Here is a 22,008-nt window from a genome sequence, read left to right on the forward strand (position 1 = left end):
CATACGTATCACACTCAGACCAATTCTGCTATCTCTAGAATTCATTCACTGGTAAAGTCTGTTTCTGCTAATATGAATCCAAGCTCCATTTCTTCACAACTCTTCCCGAACCACAATCTCCGCTGTGCTCTCCAGAGCATCAGTGCTTTTTTCGCAGCAGCAGCGGTGGTAACAGGTATGGTTATTGGCAGTCTATTTTGCGGTTCTGCATTGTGTTGTGAACCATTCCTGAAGAAGCTAGGGTTTAGGCTCATTTGCCCTAAACAGCTGGAATGTGCTGTTCTGCCACACTGTGCCTAAAATATCACACTTGCATGTGGTTTTTCCTTTTCCAGCAAACACGTCACATTGAGTGAGTGTGGAAGAAGCAGTGGAAGTAGAGAAAGAAGAGAAATGGAGAACTTTCCTAGCCCTTTGTACTCTTTAAACACAGGCCTTCTGGGAAGGCACGAGGGATAGTTTTGTTTATTTCCCAGTCCTGTGGTGTTGCATTCCATCAATGTAGTGCTTTTCTAGCTACAGGAACGTGCAAGCAGGCAGCTTGAAAGCCTGTGTTCGAGGATTTGCTGTTCATTTCTAGCAAATGTGAGCCTTTTGCCTCTGGTGCATTTCTGTGTGCTCTGATAAAGGAGAGCAGATGTCATCTGAGCTGGAGCCAGATCTTCCTGGATCTTGTTACTGGAGAAATGGAACTTTGTTATTAGCAATGTAATTAATAATTAACAACATGGTACACGAATAACAGCATGACCCACAAGTTTGGAAGATGAAGAACACAAACACTGTTCAGGAAAAGCCCAGAAAAGGTTGTCTGGTTCCAGTGCTCAATATTGCTAGCTAGCTGTCAGAGGTTTTTTTGCCCTCCCTTTAATCTCCTGGGCATGTGGAGAGTACTTATGCATTTGGTTGGTCCTCTCAAGCCTGTTTTTTGTGTTCAAATCTTTTGTGCTGTTAGTAGGCCATTTACTACGCTGCCAGTTATGTCCTCTGTATCTTGAGCATATTTGGAGTGAGACTTGCATAAAATCTGACCTAATTAAGCGGTTCTGTGGTCTTTCTGGCCAAGGATCAGCTTTCCTGCAGGTCTCCGGGGGTTTTTTGAGGGTAGCAAGGAGCTCTTGAAACAAAGTGAAGTTGATGGTCCTCCTTCAGGATTTTGCTTGGAGAGGCTGACTGTTCCTGTCAGGAGAGGAAATCAGAGTTACTGTTAGAAAAGATGTGCAGAAACAGAACCACGAGGTAACTGTGGAGAGGGCACAGCTGCACTTTACCTGTAGAGCCCTGGCCTACTTTCACTTAAATTGGGTCAACCAGACTATAAACCATCAGAAATCTGGTACCGACCTGAGGTGTTTAGGGCTCTCGGGCCTGCTTATGTAGAGCAAACGTGTTTGGAAAAGTGTAACTCACGTTTGCTGTCCACTTGAGCAGACGTGTGGTCTGTATGTGCTTTCCAAACCTGGAGGGAGATGGGGCTAGCGGGTTTGACACTTTGGATTGTGGAGTCTCTGAGATTGCTGGTGTACCTCTCAGGAAGGCACCTGCTTGGAGGAGCACTGGATCAGAAATGGTTTTTGTTTGTTTTGTTTATTTTGGGGGTTGGTTTGGGTTTGGGGTTGGTTTTTTTTTTTTTGAAGTGAAGATTTTTTTCTTTTTTCCTCTTTCCCATTTGCCCAAGAACTCCAGAAGTTGCTATTTTCTGTTTCAAGGGATGCTCTTACTCCTCAAATGAGAAATTCAGGGAAGTGTTTGGCCAGGATCCTAGAAAAAAGGGAGGTCCTGCATGCTTATTCTTAAAACATACATGTTCCCTGGAAATAGCAGTGGCTGTAATTTGTACACTAATGGGTGCAGTATAATGTGTGTTAGATTTGTTTTTCATGTTTGACTGCTTAATATTAGTTCATCAGAGGAAATCAGCTAGAAGGGGGATGGCTGCGCTCTTTTGAAATAGCACCTGTCCTGTGCAATTCACAGCACGGAATTAGCGTGGCTGCCTCCAAGTCCACAGTGCTAACACAAAGCGAGGAAGGGATTAAGAAATGAAGGAGGGAAAAGGCTAAATTCAGATATAAAAGAGGATATTTTTTGTGGCCTCTGCAAGTTCACAGTGGTATTCTTTATAAGCCTAAATGTTTTTGGCAATAATTAAATAGGCAGCAATGAGACACTGCTAATGTTTTGTTATCTGTATGCATTTCAGGACTACAGTAGTAGCAGCTGCTGCCTTTTTGGATGCCTTTCAGAAAGTGGCTGACATGGCTACTAATACACGTGGTAAGCAGATGTGTCAATATTGAGTTTAACAGAGTGCTGTGTGGTTTGTACCATTTGTCGTAATAAAAAGTCTAACTTGTTACATTGATGAGCAGATCTGTGAGACATCTGTTAGATGGACTTGCACTTTGAAAAAGCAGCACGTGAAAAAGGAAGTAATCTTTACTGAAAAAAAACGCTGGAAACCTGTAATTTAAATGTGTCATCAATCATGTGAACACTTCTTAATTACCATTTGAATTATATGTTGATGAATAATATTTTAGAAGGCAAGATTTACTGAAATCTGTATTCACTGACGCTTCTGTACCTTAAGTAAATGTAAAAGGCTTGATATTCAGCTGGTATAAATAAGCGTAGGGTTGCTGAAGATAGAGCTGATACCAGCTGATGCTGTGGCCTTTGGGGTCTGCAGATAATGATGATAGTAGCCTGTACTTGTATCTTTGAGGAAGGTCTTTGCTTGTCCTTCCTCTTCTTTAAGTCTGACATTACTGATTAAAATTAATTTTCCTGGGCTATGGGCTTCTCTGGGAAACAGTGTAAGCTTGTTGGTGAGTATGGGGGCCAAAATAGTGCAGCTGGCAATCTTTCCAGGCTGCTGAGTTGGAAGGAAACAAAAGGCTGCTTCTCTCTGATGTTGGATGCCCAGCGACCAAGGCATCGCGTGCAGATGTCCCTGCAGCGGTAGGGCATTCCCCATGGTCGCTGCATCCCTGGGCTCTGTTGCTGAAGAGCAAATCCAAAGTGCGTATATCACAGCTGAATGAGTGGCTTTTGGTCACCTCTAACCTTAGAGGTTTTGTAACTTTTTTTTTTTAAAGTCCTAATGTGTCCTTGGCATTTGACTTGGAGAGTAAGAAAGTGATATTGCTAACGTGAAGAGTGTGCATTTCCATTAGCAGTGTGCAAGCTCAGCCAGACTTCCGTTTCCCTCCATTTCTGGCGAACAGGAGTACTAGCAGCTGCTGGAGGAAGTATCAAGCCATAGAATGACAAGAGGGAACAATATTTTTTTCCTTTTTAAAGCTAATATTTACATTCTGGTAAGAAGTTCCTCATTATATGCATACCTTCTGTAAATTATGGGTAATTTACTCACATAAAATAATAAACACTCTAGAAAGTGGAATAAACTAAGGATGAGACCCAAGGCAGAACTTGGATTTCTAACATGTCTTTCCTTCGAGCATGGTCTCTTCTATTTCTCCTCCCTCCCCAAAGAGAAAACAAACTAAACCCTACCAAAATCCTTGAGACTTGTCTTCTGGCTGTGTTGGCAGGGTTATAGAACTTGCATTCAGATACCAGAACGACTGAAACTCTCCTACTCTCAAACAAAAATGGCTTGTGCAGGTTTTTGAAGGGTATTTTGCGCTTTCTGCTGTGTTATTTGGACCATGTCCAACAAACGTCGTGTCTTGTCTCTTATCTCTTCGAACACATCCTTTACAAAAGGAGCTCTGTAAATCCAGGCCTGCCAAATTTGTATAGCTCCTCTGTTCTGTCTTTCTGCCTTCCCTGACTGAAAGGATAGAAGGGAATTTTGTTTTTATTTTTAGAAAGTGATGTTCTGGGCAAAGAATCAAAATTCCGAGCTAGTTGGTGGTTCTGATCTGTCTCCCAACCCAACTGCCACTTGTGCCTGTTTGAGTATTTACATATAAGTAGTCTATTGCTGTGGAGCATCTCTGAGGTTGCACACTGGTCCTTTAACAAATACAAATCCTTCTAGCTTGCTGTGGACAGGGATAAAATCCTGGCCCCACTGAAGATAATGGCAAAACTCCCTCTGACTTACTGGGGCACAATTTCATAACAATGTATTTTGGTGTTAGTATAAACAACCATATTCAGAAAACAAAACCAAACAAACTTAGTGTTTTTCTTCTCTGATGTGGGGATTTTAATGGGCTCCCAGTTTTGCCTTTGAGGAACTATCTAACTTGGAACAATTCTTTGTTAAATTTTGCCTGTTACTTATCCAGTTTATAAAATCATATATTTTATTGTCTAATCAAACACCTGGCTATGCTTCACATTGTTTAGAGAGTTCTCAGTTAACAGAGTAACCAAAGTCAGCAAAGGTCATGTTCAGCTTCTGGGGATATAAAGACTTGTGTAGCACTTTCCATGACAAAGGCAGGGAGGGTTGCTGTATTTTAAATCATAAGCCTGGTTTATCATTGCATGAGCCAAATGCTTCTTCTGGGAACTGCAAATGCTGAAGCAGATGCCTGTTCCGGAGGGACAGTGTTAGTTCCTTGTAGGATGACTGAAGTGTTGTGAAGCTGGGTGCTGCATTTTATTTGTAATTGTTTATAGTTTTACAGAAAGTGGCCTGTTATTTTAAGACCCACTGATCTAGCTGATGAAAGCATTTTATCAGTCAGCAGAAGCACACTCTGGCTACTCTTTAATCTGTTTGCATCAGCATTAGCTTTGAAAGAAGAAAAAGTGTTTATGTGAATGTACATGTCCACACACATGCAAGAGATGATTACCTTTGCAGACACCAAGTGTTCAAGTATGAGAGTTTATTTCCATCAACTCCACTCCTTGCTCCAGCTGATATCTTTCTCTACCTCGTGTGCCATTACTGCTGTTCCCAAACATTGGCTTTTCCCTTTTGGTGCATCTTTCTTTCTATGTCGTTTACTTCCTTCTGTTTCTGCAACGGTAACGATGTTTATCTTCGCGTTCCCTTTTGGAGCTCAAATAGAGGGCATAATTGGAGCTCTGCCTATGGTAAAACCTATGGTTGGATGAGTTGGATATCCTGTACTTTGCTGTATTTTCTTCACGTTGTAGCTTTTGAAGTAGAAAAATCCCTGAATGTGAAGTACCTGGTGTTTTGTGGTGACTCAATATACAAATGAATTTCCCGACCAGCTCATTTCAGCTTTTGCTTCCTTCTTTGTTGTCTCTCTGTTTAGATGCATATCAACCCAAAGTTTAGTTTCTCTTTTTCCCTAAGTTCAGGTCAATTCCCTCAGTTTAATGCTTTTTGATTTCAGCCCCACAAGGAAAAACACAGGGAAGGTAGTTCTGATGCATCTATCGCCAAAAGGTTTTATTTCTGTGGGTCTGATCATCTGAAAAACAGCACTTGGATGGGGGACTCTGTCAAGTTACATTGCTAATTCTCTAATAACGCTAGCTATATAGCAGCATGTGCTGGTTTTTGCTGGTACCAGAGATTTTTAAAAACAGAATTCCTTCAGATGTTTTGACTTTTGAGCTCTGACAAGATACACGCATCTATCTAGCAGTTTGTATTACTCAAGCTACATCTGTTTGGCATACAGCCTGGCAGAACTCAATAGTCTGCCGTGGAATCTGGTATTATTTCTCACTATGATTATTAAAGAGAATACTCACAAAATATTAAATTAAATGGATACTTCAGGATACCTTTAAACCCCAGTGACGTTTCCTTTTGGAGAGGTGTGTGCTTGTGAGTTTTAGTTCGGGTTTTCCTCATACGGCTTAAGTCTTTCAATATCTGAAATTTTGAATGTTTTTGTCTGCGTTAATTCTAACTGAAGCATGAAAGAGATTTAAGTCTGATTTCATTTAATAGCCGTTTACCTGATATTTTGTGCATTAAAAATTTATTCTCTTATGAAAGCAAGAACTGTGTAGCCCAAATATAAACATATATCACATATAAAGATATTGTAAGTTGGGTTTGAACAGTATGTAAAAGAACGTGTGGAAATTGCTTTGCTTTTTGTATGCTAGTATTCTTCTGCCTCTGCTGCATTTGAATGTCCTTTGTAGGTAAGTGCTAGAATTCAGGAACTTGAAAAAGTAGGTGAGAAGAGTGACTATCCTCCTTTTGTTATGAGGGAGATTAATGTGTAGACATGCACACTTCTATATCTACTTAATACACCATCAGCGGCTTCCATGGAAAAAAACCTGCCCCAGTCTTGCCTACCTGCATCTTCACAGGTGTAAATTAAAATTTGATTTACCCTGAAGCTTAAAATTGATCTTCAAAGTGAGATTGTTAATGAGGCAGCTGATACCCAGGCTTGTGGGTTTTTTGTTTTTCATTCATATTGTTTTACTTATACATAGGTGTGTTTGATATTAGCAGATTAGTTAAATCACTTCAAGATACATTTCAGTGTATCACACGGTTTTCTCTGGCCAGTTGGATTCCACGGATTGTAATGCTGTTTGAAGTTGCCTCGTTTCAACTTGGCAAGTGCTACTAAAGGTATGTTTTCCCTGCCTTTGGTAATTTTGACATCTGTCATGCTGGTTGGTGCTATTTACGTTTTCCATCTCTTTCATTTTACAGATGTCTGAGAGGACTTTAAGGCAATGCAGAGCTACTGACAAGAGTTGCAGGCAATTCCAGTTGAGGGTGCCTGGTGGGCAGAGAGGGTCTGAGGTCAGGGAGGGAAGAGCTGTGGATAGGCAACCAGCTACAAAGGGACACTGGGCAGACCTGGAAGCAAAACCCAGCCCAAGCCTGCATGGCACACAGCAGTGACAGGGTACCAAAACCAGCGTAGCCATTTTAATGTTACCCTTTTGAGGAGCAGAATATATCAGCCTGGAAGAAGTGCTGCATTAAAGTGTCTGTATTTTTTTCAGGCCCCATTTAACTTTATCAGCACGCAGAAATGTAAATATGGTTTAACGCTTTTACTTACAAAATTAAATCTGGTTAGTATCTGTGATTGTCTGCCTTGGGTAGCTCTTGTACTGCAGTATTCAGTGACTGCTCTTCATGTTTAATAGTACCTCTTAAAATACATGCTTAAAATAGTACCTCTGCTGCAGATCTGTGTTCCTGGGCAGACTCTGCATCCATGTTGCTCCAGGTATTGTGTGAGTACACCTTCAGATAGTCCTTACTCTGGGTGTTTCGTTGTCGTCTTAGCCAGCATATAAATGGTATGTATTGAAGTAGTTTTCCAAGGTGACAAGCTGCACAAAGTGTTGCAGTGCTGGAATTAGCATCTGTTATCTCCCAAGTAAGTGCGCTTAGGCCTTCTGAACCAGTATCTTGCTCACTGCAAATAAGGCACAATGTGACCTCAGGGATAAATCCTCGGTGCCGCAGCAAAATGTTATGGACAGTACTGAAAGGTGGCTTTTTATTTATTTTTTTTCATGGGAAAAAAAAAGACAAAGGGAGCCTGGGGAGGGGAAAGACACCACAATCTATAGCAGTAGACCTAAAATCTGTATAAAATTTTGGAAATAAATTCCTGTTCTCCTGGCTATGGACTGGGGAGCTGTGATGATGATCTGTGCGTAATTTCAGAGTGAAAACAAAGCTGGGCACAAGAGGAAAGGGGTTCTCATTGTCCAATTTTTTTGTCTTTCTAACTCCTCTTTAACTTCAGATGCTTGTACTCAGATAACAAAACCTTTTTTTGAGCTTCCTGTCAGTTAAGATAAGACTTTGTAATAAGCACTTATTCCTCCCATGGAGTCTTTGAAGTAAAATAATACAGTCCAGGCTTTTTCTTTGTGGATTTTCAAATATAAAATAATCAGGAAGAAAATTATTTAAATGAACCATTCAGTCTTCCATTATACTTTCATGAAGATGATGCAAAACACAGGACCAATTCAAAATCATTGGCAGATAATTTTGAAGCTGGATGCATATTACACATCTGTTGCATTTTGAGAAGTGGGACTTAGAAATGCTGCTTACAAGTGCCAAAACTACAAAACACATATATAACGGGCAATGCTATGTTGTTCTCTGTTTCTATATTCCTGTGTTTCTCTAGACAAGTAGCAAATGTCAGTCCGTGTCTTTCAACAAGTGTGCCACCCTGAGAACTCTGCTGCTGATGTGAGCCTGTTTGGCTGGGGCAGTCAAAATGCGATGAACATCTTATATGCCCAAACACAAGAAAAGTGGTTATTAATGACTAGATTTTATATTTAGGGGGTTAAAAGGGCTGCTCTGCAGGTAAAATATTACCATTGCCTTTTCTTTGGGTGAGTACATGCACTGCAGCATAAAGAAATTTTATTTATTTATTTAGACCTTTTTTTTTCTTTGAGGTCAACACAAAATCTAGTTCAGGGTCATTGGCAACATTTGTGCTGCTTTGGTGCTCCTACCTAAGGAGAAATTTCCAGGGCAATAGATGAAAATAATCCATATAATAACGTACATAGTCAGCTACCCCTTGGTACAATGCACGGTGTGATGCATAAGTAGAGTTTGTATTTGCCCTACAACCCAGTATTTTTTTGAGCTTAAGGTGCTTTGCTAAGAGACTGAAGTCTTGTTAGGAAAGGAGTAAAGCTGCCAGGTGATTGTGTATGCTAACAGAAACAGAAAATTTGAATGCAAGACTAACTTCTGTGAAGGAGAAAAATAAAAGGATGAGGGGGGAAGAAGCAAATAAGCTTCTTTAATACTTCATCCAAGGAGTGGGCAGGTGTGTCAAGATAGGAGTGGCTGACCTTTTTTTCATAACTGAATGTAAATCTACTCACTATCATCTGAATCGGAAATCTTTGGGAGTGTGAACAGTACAGAATTAATTTTTCATGTACTCTATCTTAGTTGTAGTTCTTCTGCTCCCCTTCCTTACGCAGCTGTGTTGCTTTTAGTAGGATAGAATATCAGGTCCTGGTTTTTCTGCAGACTTGGGATGGATGGATTGACTTGTCTCTGCAGGCATCTTCACGCAGAGCACCTACACTTCAGTAACTAAATGCTGGTTTTGTATCTCCAAAGAGTTTTGTCAGTCTCAGCAATAGAATCAAACTTTCGATGTCTTAAACATCCAGTTTGGGAAATAATGAAGATAAATCATAAATGGCTCTGAGAATTTCCTTCAGATAACTTATTAGGTTAGAAGCAAAGATGCAAAAGCATCCTTTTGATAATGGGATGTGGATTTGAAAGTGGAGGCTGAGGTTTTGGTTGGTGGTTGGTTTTCTCAGTGTAGCACATGTTCCCGTGGTGGGAGATCCCCTTTCAGGCTAATTCAGTCAGCCTTTTGATGTGATAAATTGTTAGTTGGCACATAGCAACAATTCTGTAGTAACCACAACAAGAGAGCTGTTGCAGCTTTTTTTTTTTTTAATCTGTCACCAGTTAGATAGCAAAGGTAGCTGAAGATCTGTTCCCATTGCATTTTATTTAGTATCTTATTTGTTTGCCATGAGACAGAAAGGGAGGTAGTGTGTAGTGTGGGAGGAGAATTAAAAAAAAAAACAGTTCAGACTAAGCTAGGTTTCTGTAAAGTAGGGTAGCGCTTCTTGCCTTGTGGACCTTGCCCATAACATACTGTGGAGGCAGCAGAGCAGCTGCATCCCTTGTGCCTTACAGATGTCTTGACATGCAGGTTCAGCGGTTGTCCTCTGGTTGGTCAACTCAGAGGTGGCTTCCAAGAAGAGATAATGTGTTGGTGAAGCATCAGGTTGGTGCTGCTCACCAGACCTCTAGGGAGGCAAGCATGAACCTGACCAGAGTCCAGGCAGTTACCTCAACCTCATTGCACCCCAATCCATAGGTCCCTTGAACCACTTGCGGCACTTCTTTATATCAGCAAGGCAATTTGTGCAAAGGCTGTGGCATAAAAATGCATACTTTGAGTTCAGATGTCTTCTCCAACTCCCTAAGTCTATTTCTACCCTGGCTGGACAGAAATTACATTTGTTTCTTATGACGCAAGAGGTATACAAAAAGTGAAATTACAAGCTCCAGCAGCCTAATGTTGAGTGGAGTGTCCAGAACAATGGAGCTCTGTCTAATCATTAACAAAAGTCATTAACAGAAGCACCAGTGACATTTGCATTGTCTAACAGGTTTTTTTGCTCTCCATAGTGCAGTCTGCCTCCCAGAAGGATGCTCCTCCACACGCTTTCGGAGGTGTCAGGACAGTAGATCGTATATGTTCGCTCCGCGTGTGTCCATGCAAACTAGCGTTCCTACTGCCAGGTGATTTACTCAGTGATATGATTCATCTCATGTTTGCATACCTGCTGCTTCCAGGGAAGCAGTGCATGTTCATGGTAATAATGAGGTCTTGCTTAAAAATAGACCAGCTTCCTTCATTTTCTTGTCCTTCTGTTTGCTCGATGATTTGTTGGGTGTTGCCAGCACAAATGTTTGTCCCTGTTGCTGTGCAAGCTGTTCACCCCTTCCCTCCTCCCCTACATGTTAGTTTTCTTCAGTGAAGCAGTTCCCTGCTCTCTTCTTCCCTGGTTGAGGTGGCAAAACCTGCACTGTTCAGGCTTATGGGCTCATTTAGAGAGGTGGGGAAGAGTCCCCGCTGGTTCTTGAACTTCACTAGAAAATTAGCATCTGCCTAGGACAAGAAGTGCATTGTGCTATGTGTCTTCCACTCCCACACCTGAAGAAGTCCAACCTGTAGAACTACTTCTGAAAAGTTAAAATAATATAATTACCTCGCTGTTTCACTTCAGGGCTCAGAGCCCTCCTGTTGTCTTTGTGCTTTCTACAGTGGTTTTTCCTACAAATTAATCTGTCACCTGCCCCCCATTCGGGTTGCTTTTTTGGACAGGGTGGAGAAGGAAAGGAAGACGGGCTCCAAAGGAGCTCTGGGTTGTGACCTGACAGTACTTCCTATAAAATGTTTGGACTCTGTGTACTTATATTTATATATGCTTAAATCTTTCTACTGCTTTGCAGTTTTTGCTTTTATTGTTGTTTTCACCTGGGCTTCCTGCATGTAAAAATGAGTATGTTTTCTAATCTAATGAAGCCATTGAAAAATGCTGCAACCTTTGCAGCAGTCATCCCAACACAGGCTTTGTGGAAACCACTTCAAAACTAATAGCAGTGGCAATTGTGTGTGTGGGAGGGGAGGAGAGCGCATTCATCTGCAGTGTGGCGGTGTCACGGGGTAGAAGAGGTCTGGGTTTGTACAGTCAATTGTTGTGAAATTCTCCTCTCCTGCAGCATTTATTACTATGTAAAATTGAAATCTGCATGATTTCCTGCTGTGAGCGCCTGTGCTGAGGGACTGGTTTCTATAGTAACTAATATCAAGGAGCTGGCTGGGACTTTGCTTTGGAGCTGTATTTGAGCGTAATTTTGCAGTTCGATGCAATCCTGTACGAGTATTTGATTGATGGCAAACAAGAAGTCAGAGGTTGTGGCTGCCATTGCTACAGAAGTAGCACTGTGCAACTCGGCATGTATGTTGAGGTCTAAAAATAGGCATTTTGCAAAATGGAGTTGGAGGTGAGGTGGAGGGGTGTCTTTTTTCTCTCCCCCCCCCGACTGAGGGAGAGCTGCTGAATGGAGACACTGAAGAATACACCGATGAGTGTTCTGGAGTCACCTCAGCTCACCCTGGAGTGAAACATAAGCCTAGGAACTGGGTCCATTTTCTACCAAGAGTAACAGCCATTGCTGTGCACTATGCTGTTTTGAAGCAGAGCTAATGTTTGTTCTGCTGAGCATGATAAATAGCACTGTTAATGTGGTTTCATCTGTAGGACTAGCTTCTGCCCTCACTTAGGCCCAGGCACACCTACTAAATGTATTTGTTTTGCAGGGTTAAGCAGGGAAGGGATGAAGAGGGTTGAAGCTTGGCTTGTAGATTGTAGGCTTTCAGGGTGTCAGGCAATATGGAAAGCCTGGTTTGCACAGTTTGCAAGTAGTCCAGAGAGGCATAGTGGGGTCAGGTGCACGAAAATGAAACTTAATCTTCCATTTAGGGTCACTTTCAAAGTAGAACTTCCATCATATGATGGAAGTGGGGAACGAATGCAGAACAGTGGTCTCTGTCCAGACTCCTCTAAGTACGGAAATTGGACCTAGGCAGGTGGCAATAGTTTTGGTCTCTCCTTTTTATTCCCCTCAGTAGTTCCCTAGAATTGTGTTGAGGCCAAGCTTGAACTGTAAAGTAAGCTTATGGCATTGATGGAATAGTCTGAAGTGTGAAGATGTCATTGTGTATGACTGAAGGTCAGTTTTCATGGCTGTGCTAGAAAAGGAGGTGTGCATGAGCATGTGCTCCCCCCACTTCTCTGCCAAGCCCTCTCCCCCAAAAAGCAAAACATCTTTGAGGAGAGGGTGAAGTTGTATGTCTTACGCACCTGTGGGCAAGCACACATGTGCATGCACGCAAACCTGATTAAGCAAGGAGTGCCATTTGCTCAGCCAGCTCAAGGGGAGCCTTGACTTGGCCACCCCAAGAGCAGCCTCTTATTCATTTGGTATTTGGGGATGCTGGAGGGGGCTGAGGAAGGAGAGTGTAGAGAGGAAGAAATGGATGGAGGACAAAGAGGAGCTGCATGTGTTGTGCTGGGAATATTTAGGGGACATCAGGTACATATTTGTGAAGAAATGAGGCTTTTTATTTAAAAAAAAAAAAATCTGTTCAGACAGGTCATCTTTTATAGTCACTGTTTACGTATGCAAGTCCATAGTAAAAAGTATTACAGTGATTAAAAAAAAAAATTATTACTGGATTAAGCCAGTTGCATCAAGAGAGTAATGATGCATCTGAATAATCTGAGATAATTTGACACTGAGATATGACCAGATTAACAGTTTGAGAAGCAGGATTGGAAACTATCATTCAAGAATATAATGACTGATGTTGCTGAGAAATCATCTTCATCTGCGTACTTGTGTAGAAGTAAAAAAATCTCCCTTTCTTGCAAGCAGGTACTAAGCAGAGTGCTGAAATGAGGTCTTAGGATAAGAATTTATTATATTTACACAATATAGTGATGCAAGTCTGGAACATTTAGTTGTTATAAATAAATTAAATCCAAAGTACATTTACTAAATATTTAAAGTGCATATTGTGATGGATTATCCCTGTTTTTAATGCTTTTTCATTTTCTGCTAGTTTTGCAAAATCACTGGAGTCCAATAGAGCACGTTTCCTTTTGATGCCGTTGTGAATGTGTGTTCATTTTAAATCTAGGTTATCTTGCAGGGAGAGTAGCAGCTCAGTGTGAGCATTAGTCACTTTGGTTCAAAGGTAAAGAGTTCATGTGTAGCTCTTGTGTAGCTACTGTAGAGGCAGGAGCCTTGGTTATGAATATAGTCAAGGGAATTTTTGCGCTATTAAGCTGAAATTTAGCTTGCTGCTCGGGAAATGAGTGCTGTCACTGAGAATGTACCGTGATGCAAAGCCCTCTCCAGACTGTGTGGTTCAAATGCACCATGCGCATTCAGGATGATTAATTGATTTAGACTAACAGATTTTAATCTTTCATTGTAAGCTTGCGGCTGACCTTAGTAGGAGTTATAAACTCCATGTTTCTCAAACTGCATTTTAACAAGGGTTTTAGCTATTCTCTCTGAAGTGGCTGCCTGTTTTCAGAGACTCTTTGTTCTTCACGATACGCGTTCTTTGTTGGCAACCTTACTAATTTAACATGGCTTCCAAAATTGGGAGTGGGAGAGAAAGCTTGGTGTATGTTCCCAACTAGGATTGAAGTGCTGAACTTCTGGTGTGCATCTATAGAGATAGTGAAGAAGGTGGTTGAGATGTTACTGTAAGGTGACTTTATGCACAGCGTAATTGAGCTTAAAGTTCAGACGTGAGTATTTTAAAACAAATGTACTTGTTAGAATAAAGCTTTCTTGTTAAGGCTTTGTGTTAGAGTTAATGGGTTCTCTCACAGGAAAAAAAGCTAATGCCTTCAGAAGTGCATACAACCACCCTTCTGCCCATCATGAATATTGCCAAAGGATTTTTGAACCAGAGTGACAAGAAGTGTGTCCTGTGCTCTGTGAAGAGGTTGGTTAATGAAGGCTAAAGCGTGGTCAGGTTAAAAAGTACAGCTATTCAGTATCTTTTCCAAAGCTCTCTGTCTCTAACGTACTATTTTGACTGTTGCCTAATCTGTTGAAAATGGTCAGAATTTCAGCCTCTCTAGATCTCAGTTTTTGAGGTCATGATCGTCGTGGATAAAGCAACGTATGTTTTCGCATTAATGCTTAATTTCTGTTTAGTTCAAGTTAGTCCCAGTTTGGTTCTGAGTTATTTTCATGTGTGATTTTTGTCGAAAAAAGAAAAAGCTGGACTCAAAATTTGTGCTCTCTAGGTCTACCCAGAAGCTGAAGGATGTATGAATAGCTTTCTGCTCTCTTTAAGAGAAAAGGTGTCTTAGATGAAACACATTCAGCATGTAAAAAGCTTCTCGTGACCAATGGGAGTAAACATTAAACATTAATGATGCAGCTTTAAGTTGCATGGAAACAAACTGGGTCAAGTCAGTTCATTTTACCTTTGATTCACTGCTTCCAACAGTTAAAAAGAGAGAAGGTTGAAGGGACACAAGGCACATATGAGCCTCGTCCTTTAGCTCTTTCTTGTAATGACATATTTTGCCCCAAACAATAGTTTCAGTATGTAGATGCACAGAATTTATAATTTCCAATTATAACTTGGATTTTTGTTTTTTTTAAGCAAGCAATGTGATAACAGCAATTTACATAATTGCAATGATTTCTAGTTAAAGGGAGATTTAGTTCTAGTTAAAGGGAGAATAAAATAAAGACTTCCAAGAACAGTCCTGTATTGTAGAGGTTTGAACATCCCCTGGGATGGAGGTGTGAAGCGGTAGTTTGACCACAAGACTTGGATGTCAAACATTGCCAGGTGAATCTGTTTTGTATGACCTGTTTATAGCAATGAGAATTTCTTCTGGTCTTAATATCTACAAAGTTTGTGCAAGTTACTTAATTGCTTGTTGTTTTGGAGATCCAGTGTGAGGTGCCATGTAACTTCTGGAAAGTGACTACATTAAAAATGTAGGGTCTGGAATTCCTGCCACCTAATTTCTTCAGTATGTTACTTAGGATCCTAGATATACTGCTTTGCATGCCCAGAACTACCCCAAAACATTACTGGGGCTGAACAGGTGGATACCTGGTCACAGGATCTTGGGGGCAACTACATTTTTACGCTCCCCCCTCTTTTTTTTTTTTTTTTTTTTGAGTAAGAAGTCTGGAGTAACTGTTGTTTTCCAGTGTTTCATGGGTCTGTCTAGATTTCCCTGTCTGGTTCAGTTAGTTCTGCTTTGCAGAGGGCAGTGCTTGTTTTTATTGGAAAGAGGCTTACCTGCGGTTTTTTGTTTTCAACTTCAGTGGGTTTCCGTGCTTTTTCCTTTCTTTCTGCGGCACTACATGTTTCTTGCAGCATTTTCAGCATATTTGCCTTAAGTTGGATGACTCAGAAATACGTAACTTGAAGAATAGCCTGGTTTTGCAAGAGGAACAGTAATAACAAGAGATGAACAAGATGCAGTGTTCTTGATTGTTTGAATGGGGTTAGGCCTAGCTACAGTTTTGTTACTCTTTCTTGATCCCTAAAAACCTCAGGTGCCCTTCTGATAACACATACAGACCTTTCTCGGTGGTTGTATAGGAAGGATTAAGGCAAACTCGTTTCTGCCATGTAAGGAACCTGTCAAACTAGACAATCCTGAAAGCCTTGTATTTAAAGCACCACTTCCCTGGCCATATTAGTTCAGATTTTAATTACACGATATTAAGATTTCTTAAATGCAGTATATTTGGACAAAGACCTTTCCATGCAGCAATGAACGCTTTGCTTGTAATAATTTACCTCCACTTTTTGTTTTCTGTGAACTCGTTTTAGATTTCAATTCTGTAGGTAGAGCTGCAACTCTTTTTAGGATATTTTAAAAAAGGTCTACAGGGAGTTTGCTTTGTGGGAAGAGTTGTCAAAGCCATCTCACTAGTTTAAGCTATGATGAAAACCATTTTAATATTTTTATAAGGCTATTTTTAGACTTGGTTATGCTGGAGAAAGAGTAGGAGTAGAGTTGCTTTGGCAGGAACGTGAGGAACAGCATCCGTAGGTTGGATGGATACGTTCTCAATATAACTTATCAGTTAATTAAATCTGTTTGAGACGGTTTCTGTGGGAGTGCTGAACACCAATGGCCTCTTATGATTTAAATATTGGTGAGCCCCTTAGTATGGACAACTGGACAGGTAGATCTTGGAGAAAAAGTAGTTTCTAAGCTTGAAAAAAGCCTCTTGGATTAGGTTATCCTTATTAATAGCCATCTGGTGCATAATTCAGATTTTCTTTTTTAAAGTATTAGGGCGAAACATGATTAGAGGATAAGTTATTCACTCCAGTTACCTGTCCAAGAGGCAAAGATGGCAAGTTCTGCCCAGTTGATGAGAGAACTGTGCTTTGATAAGTAGGGGTGAGTGAATGAATGGTGGCAGACCGGTGACTGCCATTTTAGGGTTTACATATGGAAAGCATCAGGCCAGGAAGCCCCTCAGGCTCCTTGTCTCCCTACCTTTTTGTTTCTTAGCCAATTGAATGCCTCTCTGTCCTACAGACAGAGAGCAGCCAGTCTGGCTTCACCCCTCTTCCCTGGTCATCTGCTTCACCTTGGTTTTGAAATATGTATGGCTGCAGCCATGTGCTGCTGACCACAAAAGTAAAACTTGGCTTTGGTTTGAGTTTCATCTTGCAGTGGCTGGTCTCAGTCTGTGGGAGAAACTGGACCAGGGTTTCAAAGCATTGAAGTCATTCACAGCTAATTTGTTTTTTAAGGACCATTAGATCATCTAACCTGATTATCTCTGGAGGACTGGTCAGGGCTTAGTCTACTGCAAGCCTTGTGCTGGACGCAGCCATGGCTGCAGCACTCCAGCAGAGAGAGGCGTGGGAACGGGCAGCTTCTGTGGAGTCGCAGATGCGCTGGAAAATGCTCTGGCTGCATCTTTTTTGTATAAAAATACATGTAAAAATTTTTTAATCAAACTAGTACCCACAAGAAGTCTTGCTTGGATTGCCTTCCTTGACTTGAGTCCTGAAGGAAATATAGACATTGGGTTTGGAGGTGTCTATCATCTGTGGATTTTGCATAAAACTTACAGATGGGAGAGATCGTCTTGCCACATCTCGGAGCGGGCGGGAAAACATACCGCCTTCTATAACATGTGAATCTCATAGTGCTCATGGAAACAGCCGTGCCAAGCCATGGCCTGGAATGAAATGTCATGGCCAGGAATAAGTAACGTGTTGTGGAGAGAGCTGATAACTCCCATTTTGCTGTGGTTAGCTGCAGGAGTCTAAATAAAACTGCAGTGAAGAGATCTGCTTTTGTCCTTGCAGGGCTCATGATGCCCTGTTTAGCACAGAGCTCCTGTGGTTCATGCTGGTATAGGTGACTGTCAAGTTCGCTTCAGAATTGTCAGTTTTGTATGCTTTCTCTTTTTCCTCCCTCTGTCAGATTGAGATTTAAAAATAACGCACCCCTTCCCACCCCCACGGCAAATGATCTTGACCAAACTCTTCCTATGGTACAAGCAGAGCTGCATCGGTGGGAGCGGAGCCAAGAGTGAAGGCTTGCATCTTGATTTCCTACAGACTTATTTCATTAATGAAATAGATGGTGGTAGTGAGTCACTTAACACTTGTGTATTTTGCAGCTTTTGTCTGTGCTGGGACAAGAGGAGACAAAAAGCACAGCTGCAGCAGGGGTCGTGGAAGTTGCAGGTGTGAGGTTGGCGGGAGGATGCCAAACTGCCATCTGTGGTGATGCTTTGTGATTTTTTTTTTTTTTTTGCAGTCCACTTGCTTAGAAGTGAGAGCAAGAATATAAAACAACAGTGAGTAACTGAAGATAGCTTTCCTCCAGTTTCTGCCACCTCGCTGTTTAGCCAGAAGTCTGTGAAAGTGTAAGAGTTGAAATTGCATCAGGCTTAAGGGATGAATGTAGGTGGTGCCCTGCCAGTGTGTTCAGTCTTTCAGGTATTTTCCTGTGTTGCTTTAAGCATGTTCGTCTTCTGCTGTCTAGAAGATGTGGAGAAACAGAAGAAAAGTTGCAGGTGTTATTTGCATAAAATCGTACAAAGAGAAGAAAAGCAGCAGCATATTGCTTTGCTTATTTATGTGGTTAGTACCCATTTTTGTGCCTGTGTTCTGACATTTTAAAGCTAAATGAGTAGGGGAAGTAACCTTAAGCATTTAAAAAAGAAAAAAAAAAGTGTTATGGTTGCCATAATTAAGTCAGTGATGTCCTGTATGCATTTTAAATTCCTAGTTCTCGTATGCTGTTAAATTTTTCTGTCTGGTATGCAGCATGTCTGCTTGTTTACAAAATGCCTTGGAGCTGCATGGATTCCCTCGTACTGTGTGCAGAGTGGTTTATAACACTGTTAGGCATGTGTTGTTCTGACTAGAGATGTGTACTTGGAGCCGTGCTTTGGACTGCACAAATAATAGTTTCCAGGAATGGTCATGAGGATCAGCAGAAGGAGCTTTGAAGAGTGCATGGATGCAGCATGATCTTTGGCTGAAGGGAAGCCCTTTGCTGGTGGCTGGGGTAATTCAGGCTACTCCAAAATGCAGAGCCTAGGCAGCTATTTTCCCAAACAGCTTCCTGAAATAACAGTGAGGGGGAATCTGAGCATGCTGTCTTTCCTCTCTTTCCTCCTTATTTGCACTACAAGAAGGAGCTAGGCACTGAGGGAACTAGTTTTCTTTTAAATTTGAAGACATTTGCATAGGGCAAGTTACGTTCACTGCTGTCTACTTTTGAGACGCTTCCTTTTGGAAGTAGAGGCTTCAAGCAGCTGTAAGACCAGAAATACAGCACAATGCATTACCAACTGTATTTGTCATTCTCATCTAGAGATAAAATGTGCTGATTATGTTCAGCAATTTCTTTTTTTAATTGGAGAGAAATGAGATGCTGGTCTCTATTCAGCTTGCAAAAGAAAAAAAGAGAAGATACTGCTTTGTGTATGTGCAAATTGAAATTTCAACTATCTGGACAAAAGCGGTGGGCACTTAAGAATATAAACAAGTTAATATCTTGATATCTGTTCATGGAGTTGATCGTCTAGTCTTTTCATAATGGTGAAATTTACATATTTATGGGGTGGTCTTACAGTTTGGGCAATTTTTTTATTGAATTAAATTTAATTATATCAACTACTGCTAGATGATTTTTCTTTCTGGAGGGAGTGAGAGATTTTCTGTTTAAGAAGACTCGGAAGAATTAACAGATCATTTGGCCACAGATGTCCAGCAGCTTGTAACATGCAATTTTGATTTGCGCTCCAGACCACTTCAATTGGATGTGTCCACTGTATCTGGAGAAAACAGCCTTAGACCTTGCAGATTTGCTAGTGCTTCTACGCAGCTGCCAGACTGGCAGGGAATATTTTTTATTAGATGACATTTGAAATAATATCTTAAGGCTACTTTCCTGTGCTGCACATTTAGTAGTCTCAGATAGTTACTCACTTCAGAGCCTGTCTTTCAGTGGTAAGCATCATGGTTTTGGTGTTAAAGCAGCAACAACTTCAACTGCTAGATCTCTGGTTTTTATCCAATTCCTGTGACCTGCACAGTTAGTCTGTAAAACAGGCTGTGACCTTCATGTGTCTTGTTGTACGTTCACAACGGGTCATAAAACTACAGGTTGTATGACCTGTCATCATCTGCTGTAAAGGGACTGGAAACAAGCTGTTCTAAGGCTTCATTGAAAGGATGTATAGCTCCTGGAAGTTAGCCGATGGAAATGACTGGTGTAGTGCCTTAATAGATCTGCTGGATTAATTACTGTGATAGGCAGGAAAAAACTGTGGACCAAGACGTGTATGTAAAACGTGGAGGATCCCAGTGTACCCATTACCCAGCTGGACCATTGTCTTTCTCCGTGAGCAAGGTTTGCGGAGACAAGTAGAAAGTATGGTCCTCCTGCAGAATTTGCTTCTTTTGGCACGCAGGACCTCTTTGGCAGTAAATGGTGGTCATCCTAGTGGTTAGAGCAGCTTTTCTTACCTGCTGGTTGGTTGAAGATGGAATTGCACAGATCTACAGAGGTTTATGTCTCAGGAGTGAGGTTCAGTGCTTTATTTTAAATGGGATGCTCTGCAGGAACAGTTAGTGCTAGATCAAAGCTGCCATGCTTTGAGCTTTGTCAAGGCACTGATCTTGCCAGTTGCTAAATGTTCCGAAAACAAAATGAAGCTAAACTGCGTCCAGAGCTGGATGAGGAGCATGGAAGCTGAGTGATAATGCAATTGCAGGTCAGTAAACTGGAGGTTAATAGTTAACAGTGTTTTTAATGAACTTTATGATTGCAAGACCTTTGAAACAGTGCCTGCATGCTCAGCACTGTGTGGCTGGTCTTGCCTTGGAACAAGAATATCAGCAGGAGAGATTTTGTTCATAGCACTAGCAGAATAACAGCTTAAGAACCCCTAGCTCTTCTAATTCCCAAGACATTTACACCACAGAAGTAGCTGAAAATGTAGGATTTAGTCCAGGAGCATGATTTCTTTTAATCTGTGAATCTTAATTTCTTTTTTAAAAGCAACAGTGTTTTATTTTGGTTAAGGTAATGCAAAACACAGGTCTTGCAGTTTTCGAGTAGGTCTTACTGGTACGGGCATCTCTAATAGCTCAGACATGTTTCATTCAAACTAAAAAAAGTGCAGAAGCCTGTTTGTAAGCCTCCAGAGCGGTTTATGGCATGGACACTGACTGAGGCTACTTCTTCATTGCAAGAGTAGATTGGATATTTAGCTCTTAATTCCTATGAATAGGGTTTTTCTTAGCTACGCTCATTTGAATGGAAGTGGGAGAGTCGGGGAGGAAAAAGAAATGGGAGGGAGTGTTCACATTCATGGAGGCAAATTTTTTTTTTTTAGAAAAACTAAATGTTATGTGCTGTAAGTCGTACACTGTAATACACACAGCATTAAAGCATAAGGTGGATTTTTGTAGCTGCTGGAATAAACATGGCTGTGACCCTTTGAATAATAAGTTGCAATCCTAAATTTAGTGCTTTGTAATTAAGGAACCTCCCTTGCTAATTTATACCACTGAGTGGAATATGGGCAGTGCATTGAGAATGTATCCCTTAAATTTTGGCATTTCTGTTTGTGACTACGTGATGCTGTGTGATACTCTGTAGAAGGCTTGAGTGAATCAGGATGGCTTCTGGGGCAGCATGCTAGTGTTCAGGGACATCCCAATGCAAATTCTTGAGTTCATCACACATTTTGATCTTTATGCTTGCATGTCTTATGTTTTCCAGTTGGTGGCAAATGTAACTTTCATGTGTGCAAGAGAGGTGGAAATGTGGTAGGTAAAGAAAAAATCATAGGAAGGGGAAATTTATTGGTTGCTTTATAAAGTATTTTCCCATAAACATTATTGGCAGAAAGTATTGCAAACTTACAGCAACATAAAAAGGAATTTTACTACACCCTCTTTGGCACACTTGGAAGTTGTGTTATGGCACAGCAAGTCAATTTTCTGGACCTACTAGTATCTTCACTCTTATAGAAGATGCTTGGGTTTTCTTTAAATTTTTATCTCTGACTCCCAAAGACAGGATGGATTGTTTAAAAGTGACAGTACTTGATTTAAAAATAAAACAAAAACCCTCAACAAAATGGATATCTTGCAGCTAGCACACATGTCGAAAGAAAGGCTTGCTGCTAATTCAGACAGGATTTGTTCCTGCAGTTTAAACGAGCTGAGAATATGGACAAAATCACTGTTTTTCCAGCTATAGATTTTTGTTGTTGTTGGCTTCAGAATCTCTTCAGGCATGATGGTCAGACAAAATATAATGTAAGTATTTATGTAAATAAATATTGTGCCCCAATGACAATGCAGCAAATCCTATCAGTTCCATATTTGTACTGCTGCAACTTTGGGTGCAAAAGTTATTTTTTTCTTTATGCTCATTCTACACATCTTTTTCCAACTCTATGAATTGATA

General features: G+C 40.9%; 1 protein-coding gene across 13 annotated transcripts in view; it reads left to right on the forward strand.

Moving 5' to 3' along the window:
- MTSS1 (MTSS I-BAR domain containing 1) overlaps window positions 1-22,008 on the forward strand; it is a 125,342-nt gene that overhangs the window by 16,963 nt on the left and 86,371 nt on the right. For all 13 annotated transcript variants that reach the window (XM_050891414.1, XM_050891410.1, XM_050891419.1 and 10 more), the window contains exon 3: window positions 2,204-2,277. In XM_050891414.1, the coding sequence (XP_050747371.1) occupies window positions 2,204-2,277 (74 nt within the window). The remainder of the gene's footprint in view (window positions 1-2,203; window positions 2,278-22,008) is intronic.

The sequence above is a fragment of the Gymnogyps californianus genome, chromosome 2 (assembly GCF_018139145.2).
Source record: "Gymnogyps californianus isolate 813 chromosome 2, ASM1813914v2, whole genome shotgun sequence".
NCBI classification, from domain to species: domain Eukaryota; kingdom Metazoa; phylum Chordata; class Aves; order Accipitriformes; family Cathartidae; genus Gymnogyps; species Gymnogyps californianus.